Source organism: Octopus bimaculoides, chromosome 15 (genome assembly GCF_001194135.2).
Source record: "Octopus bimaculoides isolate UCB-OBI-ISO-001 chromosome 15, ASM119413v2, whole genome shotgun sequence".
Taxonomy (NCBI): Eukaryota; Metazoa; Mollusca; class Cephalopoda; order Octopoda; family Octopodidae; genus Octopus; species Octopus bimaculoides.
This window is the reverse complement of record NC_068995.1, coordinates 13,795,489-13,812,678: the sequence shown is the minus strand read 5'-3', so window position 1 is coordinate 13,812,678 and position 17,190 is coordinate 13,795,489. Positions and strand designations below refer to the sequence as shown.

Sequence of the window (17,190 nt, the reverse complement as noted above, 5' to 3'; positions counted from 1 at the left end):
TATCTATTGTATCAAATGTCAAACGGTTATGAGAAAGGAATACCACATGGATGATGACGATAATAATCCAAACAATGAGAGATCGGAAAGGAATTTTATATATATATATATATATATATATATATATCTGTAATATAATGACACACACACGCACACACACACATTCTATAACGAGGGAAAATGATATTTGTTATTTTTATGTTGTGTGGACTTGATTAAGAATTTCAACTACAGCCAGACCAGCTTAATTCCAGATATTATATGTGGCATTACATTGTCCAACTTGTTTTTTCTGGAGACAACAAAGTACGATGCAAAGGAGATTTAGCTGCTATATCTAGCAGGTCGAGAGACCACTTAGATGCCCCCTACTTGATGGTGGTGAGCTTCCAGGTCAGCACAAATCAAGCAAAACACAAAACGAAAGGCATTCCAGCCGAGACCATCCTATTTTTTTTCTTTCTTTTTCAGATTTAATGTCTACGTCTACAGCATTCAAGGTGTCATTTCAATTCTAAGCTAGTAGGGCGTGATTCGAGGGAGATTTCATTGCTTTTTCTAGCAGATCGCGAGTCTATGTAAAAAGCATCTCTCTCCCTTATTGATTTAATATGGAGTGAAGAAAAACGAATTGAAATAAACTCATGCGAGAAATGGTGTACAAACACCAACGAAAAAGTGGAAAGAATTCGAAGGCTTTTTTTCCCCCTTCTTTCTCCAAAATGCTACAACTATTGCTTTCATGATTATCGCAGTCTGGTGAGTAAGTATTTGGGTGTTTTGATCTTAGATCTCACTTCAACATCTTTAACGGAACGGAAAAGCACAACGAATCATCGAGGGGAGCCTGTACGTAAACCATTCAACCTGCTAGATTTGAGCCGAAATATTCCTCAAATCACACACACACACAAACTACCGTTGTAAGACAGATGAATGGTACATGCCTCTTACAAAGACGGGATGTTTATTCATAGCTAGGATTCCTTTAATCATATCATAAGCTAGATCGACCCTCGTCGATTTGGGGCAAAACAACACACAAAACACACGCAATAACAGAAAGCAGACATAGAAGTGTTATTTTTATTTCATTTCTCGTCAGTTTTCATAAATGACTACCCATGAGTAGGAAAATACGTACTTCAATAGGGTTTCATTAAGAAGTTGCATAACATATCAACAGCTACTTAGCTACCACTATCGTTTTCTGATTCTTTATTTCTTTCTGTAACTGCAACTGCTTGCTCCAAGAACTTCCTAGAAAGACCCACACCTAACACCTTGATATACATTTCTCAAACGTTAAAGACAAACAAAATAGTACAAATAAAGCAATATAATATCTGTGTACACACTAACAAAAAAAAAGTATTAAAAAAAATATATGGAACTAGAAAGAAATGATTTTTTTAATCAAGGTGGAAGGAAAACTATGTTAAAAATAGAATATCAAAGAGAAATATTTTTACGGCTAGAGAAATTATTTTTATTGTTTGTACGGACAAAGAAAATGAATGTCCGGAAAGAAAAAATATATATTTAAAAACTGAAATTTAAGAAAGCGAAAACCAGCCAGCACATACCTGTTAAATACCAGTCTATATTTTAGGTGAATGCTTAGCTACAGAAACACTTATTTAACAGGGGAATTGAAGGTGACGTGAAAATAAAGGTTACAATTGCAAAGAGGGAGATTATTTTAAAAAGCCTTCTGTAATAATATAAAAAAAGGGGATGAATTTGTCGAGACTTTCTGTTCTCAAAACAGAGCACTGCTACCGACATACTTTCTTCTATCAAAATAAATACATATAAAAAGCTAAACGCAACAGAGAAATCTAAAGTTGCTCAATGAAATTAGTATAATCCATATGTAATATAAATTACATGTTTCTTTAATGGAAGCCTAAAATGTCATAACAGACAGCGAGGGTATTAGTGGTGCCAGAGCAAAGCTTTGAGTGAATAACAAATATAAGACCTACAAGATATTTGACAAGAAGAGACAGTTGTCTTCAACGAGAGAGTGAGAGACAACATACAACTATATTGTATCAGACAAGACGCATCACAGAAAAAAATTCCGTTAACGAAAGCCAAGGTGAAATATTGCAGTCAATGTATACATTACTGATATATCTAAAGTATGGGATGTTCCCATTAAGCATTTATAGATGTAAGCAGAAGTAACATACCCGTCATTTAGTTGTTTTAGTCGTGAACCTTACTGATCAGGAGACAGCCATGTTTAAATATCATTCCAAAGCCTCGTTTTCAACTGACTGGCGAGATGATGGAAATAACTGTGAGTAGTAATAATAACAGTAATGATAATGATAGTAGCAGTAATGACTATACAAGCACTTCCTCCTCCTCCTCCTCCGGCAGTTTCACACACACACACAACATATTACATGACTATACAAGTACTTCCTTCTCCAACACTTCCACATATTCATGTATATGTATATATTCACACACATAAATATAGACAGATATATGTATATACATGCATATATATACATATGTGTAATATTACAAATAGCTTGTTTAAAATAAGGTTAAGATTTATTTAGAAGATTTTTTATCTTCAATTTAATTTTATTTGCTTCGTTCAAGAAGATTTTTACTTAGGATGCCAACGGATGCGAAACTCTGGCAGATACAACGTAATGGTCAAGGTCGTTTTTTTCTCCACCAGCTTTTTTGGAGAATGGCCGCTATGGACGAAGACTTCGAAACTGCTGTACTTCGGCAGTTCACAGACACCAGTTCTAAGTCTCCTACTTTATTACCATGGGACCGTTTCTCAAACTGGCTTCATTGTGCTTGTGTTGTGACATTTGACTTGGAATTGGGACAAGCGATGGAGGTAGAATATGGTTTTCGTATTACTAAAAACACAGGTTTTTATTACTGTGTCGCTCCAAACTCTGTTGATTTTTTGAAATATTTTAAACCCTCTCATAGAATTTTTTCTTTTGTATGTCTGCAATAATGTTCCATCTATAATGTATACCCACTTTACTCTCCACTGTTTCCAATAGTGGTTTGTTTGTTTCTAAATATATATTCCTCATTTCTAAGTTCCATTTTATTCTTAGTCTCTCAAGTCTTTAAATGAACCCACATTGACATTTTAACATAAACAGAAACCATTTTTAATAGAAAAAGACAAATTATTTACACTTTTTCTTTTGATCTAATGCAGTTTTGTTTTGATTTAGTAACTCGTCTTTACAAATAGGAAATATATCTACTTCTAGAGGAAGTTTTGGTTTTTCAAAATCCGAAGTTTTGTCACCATAGAGAAAGACTATAAATTCAACTCTGTGTATATTTCAACATCTCTCTCTCTCTCTTTCTCTCTCTACCTTGCACGTGTTAGCAGACTCCGGCCATCTATGAACTTACCTCAATTATTTTATCCTCGATTGGATACAAATGAAAACAATTTATGTATTATTACGTTTTCTAGAATCTCTTTTTTTTCCATTTTTGTTTCCTTCCCTTTTTCTTTCTGCTTGTGAAAATTTACTTCAACTTTTTAAAATTACAAAAAAAAAATCTGTAATAGCTTCGATTACTTTGGTCATAAATAATATTTGACTTCTTACTGTTGAGTTACTAATTCCTTTTTTAAGTTATCGAATCATATCGGCATTGGTGAATCATAAATATTTACCTATTTAAAGAGACACACAGCTCGGTTTCTCTTTGTCGAAAAAGGACAGAATATGTGACAATCATATGTGTCAATAATAATAATAATAATCTCCAACCGCAGTGTCTGCTTATTAATTGTTTGTCGTATTCTTCGTTTCTCCAACCAAAAGAACAGAAAAAAAGGATTGAACCACTAAGTGTTGGTAAATGATACTAAATGGTCTGTTTAACCGAGACTTAAATTTCTAGGAGAATCGAGTGTGAAGTGAGTTTGGTTGTCGTTGGTGCTGACATTTCCAATAATGATTATAACCGCATTGTGTATGTATTGTGGAAGAAAAGGAGGGGGAATAATTAGCGGTAACTTAATTCATTCATCGGTCTTCGTGGCAAGAAAGAAAATCGTTACAATGAGATTCAGTTTATCAATAAACACACAGACAGAATAGTCAGTTATCATTTTTCCTTCATCGAAATCCACCCATTCTAAGTTAACCAAAAGAACGTCGATGTGGTGGGGACCTCTGCGTGGTCGCTCGACTTATTAGAAATAGCAGCCAGATCAAGACTGACTTGGTGTTCAACAACAACCACTAAAAGAACGATCCGGCGAGGGAGCCTTTATGTGGTCTCTCGATCTGGTAGAAATAGTAACCAAATCTCCTCACACCCAAGAAAGAGAAAGTACACAGACCTAAATAAATTACATCTAGATTAAAAACAAAAAGCATGGTCACAGATGGACTGTCTTTGACCGTAGATCTGCTCAAAAAGACCTGACTTGGTGCTAAATAACGACAACCACTGTCAACACCCTGTTAAATATGTTTTAATTTAGCCCCAGATTAACTTTGACTAAACGGTATTCTAGTCGTGACCATCACACCTGCTTTTATTTTTCAAATGTAGTGGATCATATCCAATCAGTATTTTTGTTTTTAAGACGATAGGATGTAATTTGGGCTTACATTTGACAGCTATTTCTTACAGGTAGAAAAACCTGGCAGGGGTTCCCTTGAAAGAAACTTTTAGGTGGTTACTTTCGTTTGTATCGAATTACCTCATATATCTATTTTCGCTTCCCAGTTTTCATCGTTAATGGGAGAAAAGTTGGGTGTGTAGTCTCTGATCAATAACAAGCCACTCTGTCAAATTCGGGTGTGCCATATTCGTTCACTGACGTAGTTTACAATTTCGGGACTTATGATTACGTATATTGTAGGTGTTTTGAGTACAACAAACAATGACTAGAACTCGACGCATGAACATATTTTATTTTTAATCGGCAGAAGTTGGAAGAGCGACTCATGGGCCGGGAGTTTTAATGTGTCATTGTGTTGGATAAGTTCAACCCTCCTAGCACCACAATCCTATGAGGAACACTTGACTTAGCGAGCCATCGAGGGACCCTATGTGTCCTCACCCCACCTGTTAGAAATAGTAGTCAAATCTTTCTTAACTCACACCCTTGCCACCGTCTTATAAAAATGAAAAAAAAAAAGGGGGCACAATAATTAATGGGATGGCCACAACTGGAATGCTTTTGATCATAGGTCTGCTAAACAACAATCATAAACTTACAATGAAAATCCTATTTATGTTTATATTTTAAATTGTAACCCTGGTCACGTCTGTTGACAAGTGTACATAGTACACAAACAAATACAGCATTTTGTGGATTGTTGTACTCGATTCATTAAGGCACTCGTTATCTCTACACCTCAGATGGAAGTTCAAGGGCTTTTCAAACATGAATTATCTCTGAGGAAACTTATGTTCCGTGTCAAGAAAATAGTGATCTTTTATCCTTTACTTCTTTCAGTCATTGGACTGCAGCCATACTGGGGCACTGCCTTGAGCTATTTTTAGTTGAGTGAATTAACCCCAGTACTTTTTTTTTAAGCCTAATACTTATTCTATCGATCACTTTTGCCAAACTGCTAAATTAAACACACCAACACCAGTTGTCAAGCGGAATTTTTATGAAATCTTGATAATTCTTGCTAAGCTGCTAGCCATTTCATAAATATCACCAATCACAATTAACCCTAACAGGGCTGAGTGGCAGGTTGATGCTGAAATTTCTACTAGTTTATTTCAAAGCAACTTTCTGAGCAAAGTCTGGTATTTATTTTTACATCCAGATAAAGAGAAAACCTGTAATATTAACTCTTTTGTTACTATATCTCTTACAAACATAGAATGCCACTGTGTTTCAGTTTTCAGAATGATCAAAATTTTGGACAGTCTTTATAAAATAACTACTTTTTATATTTATTAGGATGTCAAAATAGTGTTTGGAATACAGCTTTGACAAAATAAAAGTAAGTTCTAATATAATGGAATTTCTACCTACTGTATTGGAGTCTCCATCAGTAAAGACTGGTCATACATCTGCACTTGTATTTGTAATCCAAGGCAAAATCTTTTGAGGAAGATTGGCAGTGGCCCATCTCCAAAGGAAGGATTGCTGACTTGAGCCAATACAGATTGGTACCAGAGTCATTGCAGCAGTTGCTGGCGGAATACAAAGAGCCAGAGAATCTTGCCAGAAACTTAGTTCAGTCAATCCACCATCTCTGGGTTAGTACTATTTTATTGATCCCCAAAAGATGGAAGGCAAAACTAACCTCAGCAGGATTTGAACCTGAGGCTGTGTTAGCCAGGTTGGTATCAAAGGAGTTATCCATTACTCAGTTTAATGCCACCATCACCCTGTCCTTGGGGAACATTAGTTACTGTTCACTTTTGTTTTTATTTCTTGATGGCATTGTAAACTACCAAGCGCCATAAACATTTGTTGTACATCTATGTTTTGGTCATTAATACAATTCTACTTCATTTAATGGAAGTCAGCTAGTATTTATAAGCCATTGAGAAGGAAGCAGTTTATTCTTTTTCATTAAACACTTTAGTCTGATAAAAATGATAAAACTCTGCTAAGTTTCTTAGAATCAATGCAGAAGTATTAGATATGCTGGTTTCTCTAGAATCCTTTAAGGTTAAGCAGGATTAATCTTCTCAACTGTTGAACTTTGACTTCATGAATACCATTTAACTATTAACTAAATAATTTCAGTTCTAAGTTGAATAGAAATAAGGAGGTCCATACATATAGGACCTCATCATCCATACATATAGGCTTGTCCTTTACAGGTGTCAGTGCTGCATAAACACACCTGTGCCAGTGGCACATTAAAAGCACTGTAAAGTGGTTGGCGTTAGAAAGGGCATCCAACCATAGAAACTATGCCACAATAGACAAGTGGTATCTGGACAGTTCCTGTCAAACTGTTCAACCCATGCCAGCATGAAAAACAGTTGTTAAATGATGATGCTAATTTAAGCTATCGTAGCTTGGGAAGGAAAAATGACTGAGTGTCAGAAAGAGAAGCATGTATATGAAATGAGTTTTTGGGGTGTTCAAAATAGTGAGGTTAAAAGATCAGAGGTCATTGTGGTAGCAGTAAGACACAGTTTGACTGCTTGGTTAGCAGTTGTAGCATCAGGCAAACAACTTGTAATGTAAATAATATAAGTTTTACTTCTGTAAAATGTCTCATAACCTCTGTATATCTTTTAAGGGCTGATCTCTTGATATTAAACAGATGTGATAAATCTCCTTCCCCTTGAAGGAACAACAGTCTATCATAGATAACATTCCAAAATAATCTGGTATCTGTTCTTGGTTGCTAAATCAACTGAAGTAAAATTGTGTATATGCAACAAAACATCTATAAAAGAATGGAATTTCAAGATATAATATGAACTGGTAATTCAAATCCATATTCACTCAGCTGCCTAGAATATGTGTGCACATGTGTGCGTTCCTGCATAAATGATACTCTATCCCAACTTTGTGAAGAGTACTTTGATGCAGTGTTTATTTGCATACTGTAAAAGAAGAGCCAGGAGTTGTTTCTGAGCCAAAAGATTTTCTGGCTCTGAAAAAGAAACTCTGCCTTTATAATATTCTTCTGGCTGTTTGAAACTTATTGTATCGTTCTCAGAGATTATCAAAACTTACAAGGCTTGACATGTGCAATCAGTTTGATAGCCTAACCATTTTGTTACCATACTTCTGATGAAATATACTAATTTCATTTCAATTAATTTTGAAACTGATGAAGAATCTAGTAAGATAACTTTGTCAGGTGCAGGTGTGGCCATTTGCTTACCAACCACATAGTTCTGGGTTCAGTCCCACTGCATGCTACCTTAGGAAAATATCTACTACTATCACTCCAGGTTAACCAAATGGATTTGGTGGATGGAAACTGAAAAAGGCTCTGTGCGTGTGTCCTTGTCTTGATGTCAGGTATAGTCGTAAATGGATGTCATTCATTTCCGGTATTCCATGAAAACCTGCCTTGCCATAGGGAAAATTATCTTGCTTGGAAACAGGTGGGGGTCGGCAACAAGATAGGCATCCAGCCATAGAAAATCTGCTTCAATAAAACTCTACCTAACTCATGCAAGCATAGAAAACTGCACATTAAAACATTAAAATAATGTTGATGATTGTCAAGCTTGATTGTCAAATTAATATGAATTTTTGATGCAATGTTTTAATTTAAATCACTTTAAATAAAAAGTTTGTATCATTAGAACTAGGGGTGGTCAGTCACAGGAGGGTTTGTATCAAAAGGGATAAACTGTTTAGAAGAGACATCATCATCATTATTTTATATCTTTTCTATAATTGCATGGGATAGATGGGTTTTCTGATGCAGTGCATTGCAATCGGGTGCCCTTTCTTTTGCCAACCTTTTTAGTTGCTTCTTACAACATGCAAGGACACAGTATACCAATTCCAGAACTGGGTTACATAAGGTATCATGATAATAATAGTCAATATAATGAATTTCTTCTTAAGATATGCGCTGTATGTGTTGTTAATGTTGGTGGTGGTATTTCACTCTACATCAGCTCCATGACTATCCCATGTTTGTTTGTTTGTTTTCCTCCAGTAAAGTATGTCAAGGCTTCATTATCCAGTGTGTGCCTATTTTTAAGAAGATAGGTTATGGTTTGGCTGGGATGTGGTTGCTACTTTTAGCAGATTAAGCAACCACCTTGAACCACCATCATTTGGTTCATGTAGAGTGCGTTTTGGGAATAGTGGTGGAAGTAGTAATAGGTTTAGTGAACGAGACTAGATTGTCATCTCCATTCATTCAGAACATAATCCCAGCAGGAAGTGCTCAGGTCGATTGTCTTATGGAGATAGTGTAATGTGTCATCAAAGGAGTGTATGTAGTTAGACAAACAGCAAGCAAGTCATTGATATTGATTGGCACAAAGGCTCGAATTTTATGGCTGACTACAGTTGATTACAATGACTCCAGTCCCAGTCTAATACTTCACTGACCTCAGAAATATTCTTTTCTACTCTAGGCACAAGGCCCGAAATTTTGGAGGAGGGGGTGGGGCAGTCGATTAGATCAACCTCGGTGGAATTTGAACTCAGAACGTAAAGATAGACAAAATACCGCTAAGCATTTCGCCCAGCGTGCTAACATTTCTGCCAGCTCACCGCCTTTGATCTCAGAATGATTGGGACAGCAGAATGATTGAAGCACAGGATTAAATATCTAATGATATCAATTCTCTCCTTGCACTCTCATGAAACCATTCACCTTCTCATTTCCTCCCAATAATCCACTGTCCATGTCCTCTCTTATGTTCACCTTCTTGTTCCTTGAGAGTTTGCTCTAGGACCCTATCACTTCCTTCAGCCGTGTATCTCCTCTTTAGTAAGACCCCTGTGCTTATCCTTCTATCAAACTTTAGCCTTTCAATACTTAGCATACAGCCACCCACCTCCACTTTCCTCTCCCAAATACTTCCTCTTAGTAGTGGTAGCTTTTTCATTTTTTCTGGTGTGGTTTTGTCTTGCAAGTTGCATGAAAAATGCACCTCTTTTACTTGTTTCAGTCATTTGACTGTGGCCATGCTGGAGCACCGCCTTTAGTCGAGCAAATTGACCCCAGGACTTATTCTTTGTAAGCCTAGTACTTATTCTATCGATCTCTTTTGCTGAACCTCTAATCTACAGGGACACAAACACCTTTTGGGATTAAGTTCCAGTTCTCTATTCTCTATGTTCTGAGTTCCAAATTTTTTTTCCTTTCATCTTTCTCGTGTTCAATTAAATAAATACCAGTTATCTATTAGTGTTAATTCAATCAATTGTTTCCCTTCTCTGCTAATTGTTTTAGAAAACTATTATAAGCACTAATTTAAAGCAGGAAAGATCAACAGGACCAATGTCTCCATTTTTTTGTCATTTTTTTTTCTGCTTGCACAGTTAAAATAGAGGAACAAAAATGTGTTCATGGTATGAAGTGAGATAAATCTTCCCATAATATAAAACCCCTGTTTATTACAGGTAACATTAAAAAAGAGAGAGAGAGATAAAGAATGATCTAGTGCCTATTTCCAATCAGCTTGGTAAACTAAGCCAACACAGAATAATATATTCTGGCCCAAGAACACAGCAGACCTCTTGCACTAGATTTGAACTTTTCACCTTTGAAAGAGTAATCCAATACCTATTCCTTTTGGCCACATCAGCTCTATTTCCATATATTGAAGAAACTCATAGGTATGGAATAGTTTGTATAGGGCAGTGGGGTAGAAGTCTGATGTTTTGAGACAGAGAGAAAAATGATTTCAGCTAGATTTGATCCTGAAACATCAGATTCCTCTCCCCACCACAGCATACAAACTTAATGAAGCTTATGAATGTCACTACATAATTATTGCTGATGCAGCCAGTCATCGGTTTCCTTGGACTTTTTTTTATTTATATGTTATTAAAGATGGTTACTAATCTGCTGTTTAATACTTACAAAAATTCTAATTACTAATATTCTAATATTATTGTCTTTAATCCCAACATACTTCCAGTGATTTGAGGTGGGGGAACACTCTCTTTTGATTAATCTCATATCCTGTATGTGTTTTTTGTTGTCCTTTTTTTTTATTAACCAAGGTCTTCCATAAGTAATACAATACACACAAACTTCGTAGAAATTTCAGTTAAATCTCCTTTAAACCTTTAGCATTGAGATTACTCTATCAAATCTATTGCTTATTTATTCACATTGTTTTGAATTAGTCACGCATTATCTTGTAGCTTCAAGATTTCAATGGTGTGTTTGTATATTTTTAGAATGATATTGTAGGATAGGTGTGAGAGTTTGGATTTGGTCAGTTTGAACACAAAACAGGTTGAATATTTGGGCTGATACAGTTGGATTAAATGTTAAAGGGTTAAATCACAGTCAACCACAATAGTAGTTCTTTAACCGTTTTGATAGTAATCTGCCTAAAACCACCTTTTGTCCTATAATACAAATTTCTTGTTTTAAAGTACCGTAAATCCTCGAGTATAATCTGCATTTTTTTCCCAAAATTTAAAGGTCATTCCTAGTGTGTATTATATACGAGGTTAAAAATGAAAAATATTTTCTAAGCAATGTCTGAGTCTCTATTTGCTGTCCGGCAATGTTTATTCAGACGCATTTTGTAATGTCACGCTTGTAACTGATAGTGATAAATATGTGAAAAGCAATTTACTTAATATTTATTTTTCACTGACGTTATTACTGTTATTTCTTTATTTTCTGCAAACAAAAAGCACAAAAAAGCTACACGTTTGCATTATGTTATATATACAATAATAATAACGGACGTTACCGTATATGTTTACAAACCAAGGACATTATATAGACCTCCTTGACTCAAGTTAGAGAAGGGGTGCGTATCATACACATGGTTTAGGTTTTTCATAGGTACAACCCCCTAAAAATCCCCTGCGTATTATACTCAAGGGCGGACTATACTCGAGGATTTACGGTAATCTAAATTAAAACTTCCCACAAAAAATGTTCATGTCAGTTTATTCCTAACAGTAGCTTTATAATGACAAATGATAATGGGTAAAGACCCCCTTCGGTCATGAATGACTATGGGATTGCACCTAGAAAGTTACCCCCCCCCCGAGGCACAAGTCTGGGCAAGGTTGTTTATGGTAGACCAGCAGTCGCCCATGCATACCAGCCTCCCCTCTCCACGCCACCAGTGTTATCCAAGGGAAAGGCGAAGGCTGATACAGCTTCGCACCAGTAATGTCACAACTTATTTCTACAGCTGAGTGAACTGGAGCAACGTGACAATAAAGTGTCTTGCTCAATAACATAACACAGCCCGGTCTGGGAATTGAACTCACTAACACGTGATTGTGAGCCTGATGTTCTAACCACTGAGCTATGTGTCTTCACATAATGACAAAATCATTTTACTAAATTCTTCATAACAAAATTACTTTACTAAATTTTCCATTATTTGCAAAATCATTTGAAATAAAAGCAGTGTATTTCAACCAAAATATGTTAACAAAGGGTTAATCATTTTGACTTTGTGGTACACTGGATATGAAAATAAAACAAAAAAAACAAATTGGCACTTTTTGCATGAAAAGATAAAAATTACTGGCTCATTTCACATGGGAAGTTTAAAAAAAAAAAAAGAAAAAAATTAGAAAAAATTTAGATAACTATTGTTTACTTTGGTTTATTAATCATACTTGTGTATAATAGAATTATGAATAACACACTTTTCAAAACACTAAAGCATTAGTATAGACATTCTAAAGGCCCTAACCCTTTTGTTACCATATTTTTATTGAAATATGCTACTTTTGTTTTGATTATGTTTGAAAATTATGAAGAATTTAATCAAAAAAATTCTGTCATTATTAAGCTGATGTTTGGAACATAAATTGCCATGAAATTTTAAAATCGGAAGTTTCCATCTTAAAAGGAAAAGGCCACATTGAATAAAATGGTCTTGGAATCATTATGAATTGAATATGGAATTGTCTCAGCTGGATAACTTTTGATCTTGTATATGATTGGCCAGTGTTAACCTGAAGCTAAATAACAACAGCAACTTGGAAGTTCGAAGGAAGGGGCAATTTCCAAAAAAGTTCTTTAATTAGTCTTATCTCTGTTTGTTTTGTATTTTTGTTGTTATTGTTATTTTTAATTAATTTATTCAGTACTGCAGCTATTTCTCAGATTTTCATAAAGGTACCTCATGGACAAATCCAATAATAAGTTAGTGACAGTGCTTAGGTAAGTAAGAGGAAACTGAAAATAACCAAAATTTCAGAACTATTGAACTGATGTCAGTATAGGTTACCTAACCAATATTGATTAATGAGTTTGAACAGATGTTATAATACTAGATGCAATTTATCTTCATTGTGCATAGCTAAACTGCATTATGTTTATTGATGCACCAACTTATGAACCATTCATTTATATATATATATATATATATATATATATATATATAGGCATAGGAGTGGCTGTGTGGTAAGTAGCTTGCTTCCCAACCACATGGTTCCGGGTTCAGTCCCACTGCGTGGCACCTTGAGCAAGTGTCTTCTACTATAGCCTCAGGCCGACCAAAGCCTTGTGAGTGGATTTGGTAGACGGAAACTGAAAGAAGCCCGTCGTATACATGTATGTATATGTGTGTATATGTTTGTGTCTGTGTTTGTCCCCCCAACATCGCTTGACAACCGATGCTGGTGTGTTTACATCCCCGTGACTTAGTGATTCAGCAAAAGGGTCCGATAGAATAAGTACCAGGCTTACAAAGAATAAGTCCTGGGGTCGATTTGCTCGACTAATGGTGGTGCTCCAGCATGGTCACAGTCAAATGACTGAAAGTAGTAAAAGAATATATCCATTATCCCCATAATCTCTTGTTTGTGATTTAGTTAATCTTAAACATTTGCTTTATTTCATTTTAAAAATCATTTTCTTGAAGTATTCACCTTGTACTTATTCATTTACCTGCCATTAATCATTATTTGTCTTCAATCATTCACCTCTCTTTGAACAGTTACCAGCTCTTAAGCTTTTACTTATCCTAAACATTTACCTGTCTTCTAAAGTAGAAGACTGCTGCACAGTGGGACTGAAACCAAAACTACACGACTGCAAAGCAAGCTTCTTAAACATACTACCATGCCATTTCCTCTCTCTCTCAACATAAGGAATTACCAATTACCATTTTAGGTCTTTGAAAATTCAGTCTAATTTCTATAATTAGTTGGTAATATGTATACATATATATTTATATACATATTTTTATATATATATATATTTATATATATTTATATATATATATATATTTATATATATTTATATATTTATATATATATATATATTTATATATATATATATATATATATATATATACACGCACACACATATATAGTTATATACATATATATTTATATACATATATATATATATGTATATATATGGGGTGGGGTGTACACTTCTCGTTCTGACATTTCAAACGCACTGTTAGTTACATTTCTATATTTGGCATTATCAATCAGTCTCCGTCATAAATTGAATCTTTTTTTTTTACAACCACCTATGGGCATAGGTTTTCCCCTCACCAAAACTTTTCTACAACACCAGGAGGTAGAGTTAGTGTACTGTCACAGCACATTCATCTAGTACTATAAGTAGTAGCTAGTAAATGTCCTACTGCGTGTTACTTAGTGAGCCATAAGTTGTTTATAATTAGAAAAATAATATTCCCCTGTGTTTTTTTACATAAGTTAGGTGGTCTGTCTGTTTTGATAGAAATAGGGAGAAATAGAGTTTTGATAGAAATAGGGAGGGCAAAGAATTGAGTGTATGGAAATTAATGTGTTTTTCCCATTATTTGTTTATGTATTCTATGTTGACTAATATCTGTATATTGTAAGTTCTCAATAAACACAGGATCTTAACCCAGTTTTAACTAAATGTTTGGATCTTTTCACATCCCTTATATTTATTAATACACATCACCTACTTTCTTTCGCTTCTTACAACTCAAAAGATTCCATTAATAATTAAGGCAATATTTGTTTAGGTAATGATGTATGACAAGCATATGGTTTGATGTTATTAAGTTCTTCTTGAACAGAATCTATGGTTGGAATCACTTCACTTCCTGTATTAATTGTTTAGTTAACCCTTCCATAAACCTCAAGAGCTCTGTAGCAGAAATGCAGCTTCAACCCCTTTTGCGATTATATTCTCTAATAAAATATATTGCTAGTGTATTTCAAAGGATTTTTGATAATAATCAAGGTATGCCAATTACCAGTGTCATTAAGAAGTCTGTTTCCCAACCACATGGCTTCAGGTTCAATCCCACTGTGTGACACCTTGAGCAAGTCTCTTCTACAATTGATCGAGGCCAATCAAAGCCTTGTGAGTGGATTTGATAGACAGAAATTGAAAAAAAGCCATTGTGTGTGTGTGTGTGTGTGTGTATGTATATATAAAATAAGCAACAAGGATATCCAAAGTTAATGCAGTACGATTGTTTCATGTGACTCCATTTATTTAAGCAAATCACCTTATTTTGAAATTGTATGGATAATACTATACTTAATTCTGGTGCCTAAACTTAAGTACCATATTCACCTTGAATCTATATATATATATATATATATACACACATCATCATCATCATCATCGTTTAACGTCCGCTTTCCATGCTAGCATGGGTTGGACGACTTGACTGAGGACTGGTGAAACCGGATGGCAACACCAGGCTCCAATCTAAATTTGGCAGAGTTTCTACAGCTGGATGCTCTTCCTAACGCCAACCACTCAGAGAGTATATATAAAATATTAGCACTCTGTCAGTTACAATGATGATGGTTCCAGTTGATCCAATCAACGGAACAGCCTGCTCATGAAATTAACATGCAAATGGTTGAGCACTCCACATGCACATGTACCCTTCGCATACTTCTTACAGAGAATTCAGTATGACACGGAATGTGACAAGGCTGCCCTTTGAAATACAGGTACAACTTACCAGTTGAGAGGACTGGAGCAATGTGAAATAAAGTGTCTTGCTCAAGACATAATGCACCACCAGAAATACCCTAACCACTAAGCCACAATGTGTGTGTGTGTGAAGGTGCATGGCTTAGTGGTTAAGGTATTGCACTCACAACTGCGAGATTGTGTGTATGAAACCCAGACTGGGCGTTGCGTTATGTTCTTGAGCAAGGCACTTAATTTCATGTTGCTCTGATCATTTCGACATCTGACACGTGGCACCCGTTGCACCTGTACAGGTAATGTCGATCTGATGGGAGAGTGTGAGCTTATGCCAACACAAACATTTGATCACTGTAAACAAATTATCTATGTGGTTGTTCAGTAAGAAACTGCCGAACCCTCATACGTCATCTAACGACAGGAGAGTCCATTATATATATATATATATATATATATATATTGTATGTGTGAGTTGATTATATATATATAGATATAGATAGATAGATATGTATATTGTATTTGTGTGTATTTGTGTCTCTTTATCTTGACAATGTGATAGTTGTAAATGATTGTCACTTTCAATCAATTGATTCTTCTTCACTTCAGTGCAGTTAAATAATTATGACGATAGGTTAAGATGGATGGCACCTCTCACTTACAATGTCTTCTTTACATTCTGGGAAGAAAACAAAAGCCTATTGTCACCATTATAAACTGATGACATGGGTAGACTGAATTTGTAAATAAGAGTGGTGGGTGTAAACTTTTGTTTGCCTTTGCCAACTATGGAACAAAAATGAAGACATAATCAGGATTATTATTAACACTGCAAATGAAGTTTGAATGTTACACTTTCAACAACAATGGAAGGAAATTGACAACATAATCTTTCACATAATTAAACAATGTTATGAAGATCTACAAATTTATACATCAATATAAAAATAACATATATATATATATAAAGTTAATTGCAGAATAAAACCATTAGGTCATCGACTCGAAAAGCCGTAGCCCACCAATGACCACATATACGAAGTACAACATAGACCACAAAACCAAATTAGTAAAGAGAGGTCAAAATTTTTATACATAAGAATAAAAATCGTTTAAAAATACAGTAGAATAATATAAATACATAAATAAACTGCGATTAAAAATTGATTAAAAATATTAGAGACTGGTACAAATACAGTAGAATAAAAAAATATATATATAGAAAAAATATAGAGAAAAAAAATAATACATACGGAAACGTAACACAACAGTTCATTCGCTGAGGGACAAAACACCAACAGAACATCCAAAGTGTGGCAAAGTAAAATCCAAGTTTCACCATTCCGCAGGTAACATCAGTAAAGTCAAACCATAGACATCATTTACAGTGGATTACGAGTATAGGTGGAACACAAACACAGAACACCTATGGCCATTTCGGGGGTATATCACCCTATTTAATGCACAATAGAGCACAAATTGGTGATAACCCATTCTTCAGGGTAAAAAAAGACACACAGACATCAACGAAGTCACCAGTCAAAAAGAATATAATTATGAGAGCAAGCTTAAATAAATAATAATATGGACTAGACCAAAAAAAAAAAAAAATCTAATTTTTAGTATACCCTTTAGAATAGTC

At 34.9% G+C, this 17,190-nt stretch overlaps 1 protein-coding gene and 1 long non-coding RNA gene across 5 annotated transcripts in view; one reads left to right on the top strand and one right to left on the bottom strand.

The window, feature by feature from the left end:
- LOC128249498 (uncharacterized) overlaps positions 1-2,349 on the bottom strand; it is a 78,324-nt gene extending 75,975 nt beyond the window's left edge. The window contains exon 1 of the long non-coding RNA XR_008265604.1: positions 2,199-2,349. This is a non-coding gene — a long non-coding RNA (uncharacterized LOC128249498). The remainder of the gene's footprint in view (positions 1-2,198) is intronic.
- Positions 2,350-2,462: 113 nt separating this feature from the next.
- Positions 2,463-17,190, top strand: part of LOC106877922 (protein DENND6A) — a 99,004-nt gene continuing 84,276 nt past the window's right edge. For 2 of the 4 annotated variants that reach the window (XM_014926996.2, XM_014926992.2), the window contains exon 1: positions 2,463-2,875. In XM_014926996.2, the coding sequence (XP_014782482.2) occupies positions 2,639-2,875 (237 nt within the window). In that variant the 5' untranslated portion in view covers positions 2,463-2,638. The remainder of the gene's footprint in view (positions 2,876-17,190) is intronic. The other 2 variants (XM_014926993.2, XM_014926995.2) reach the window with 2 other exon arrangements.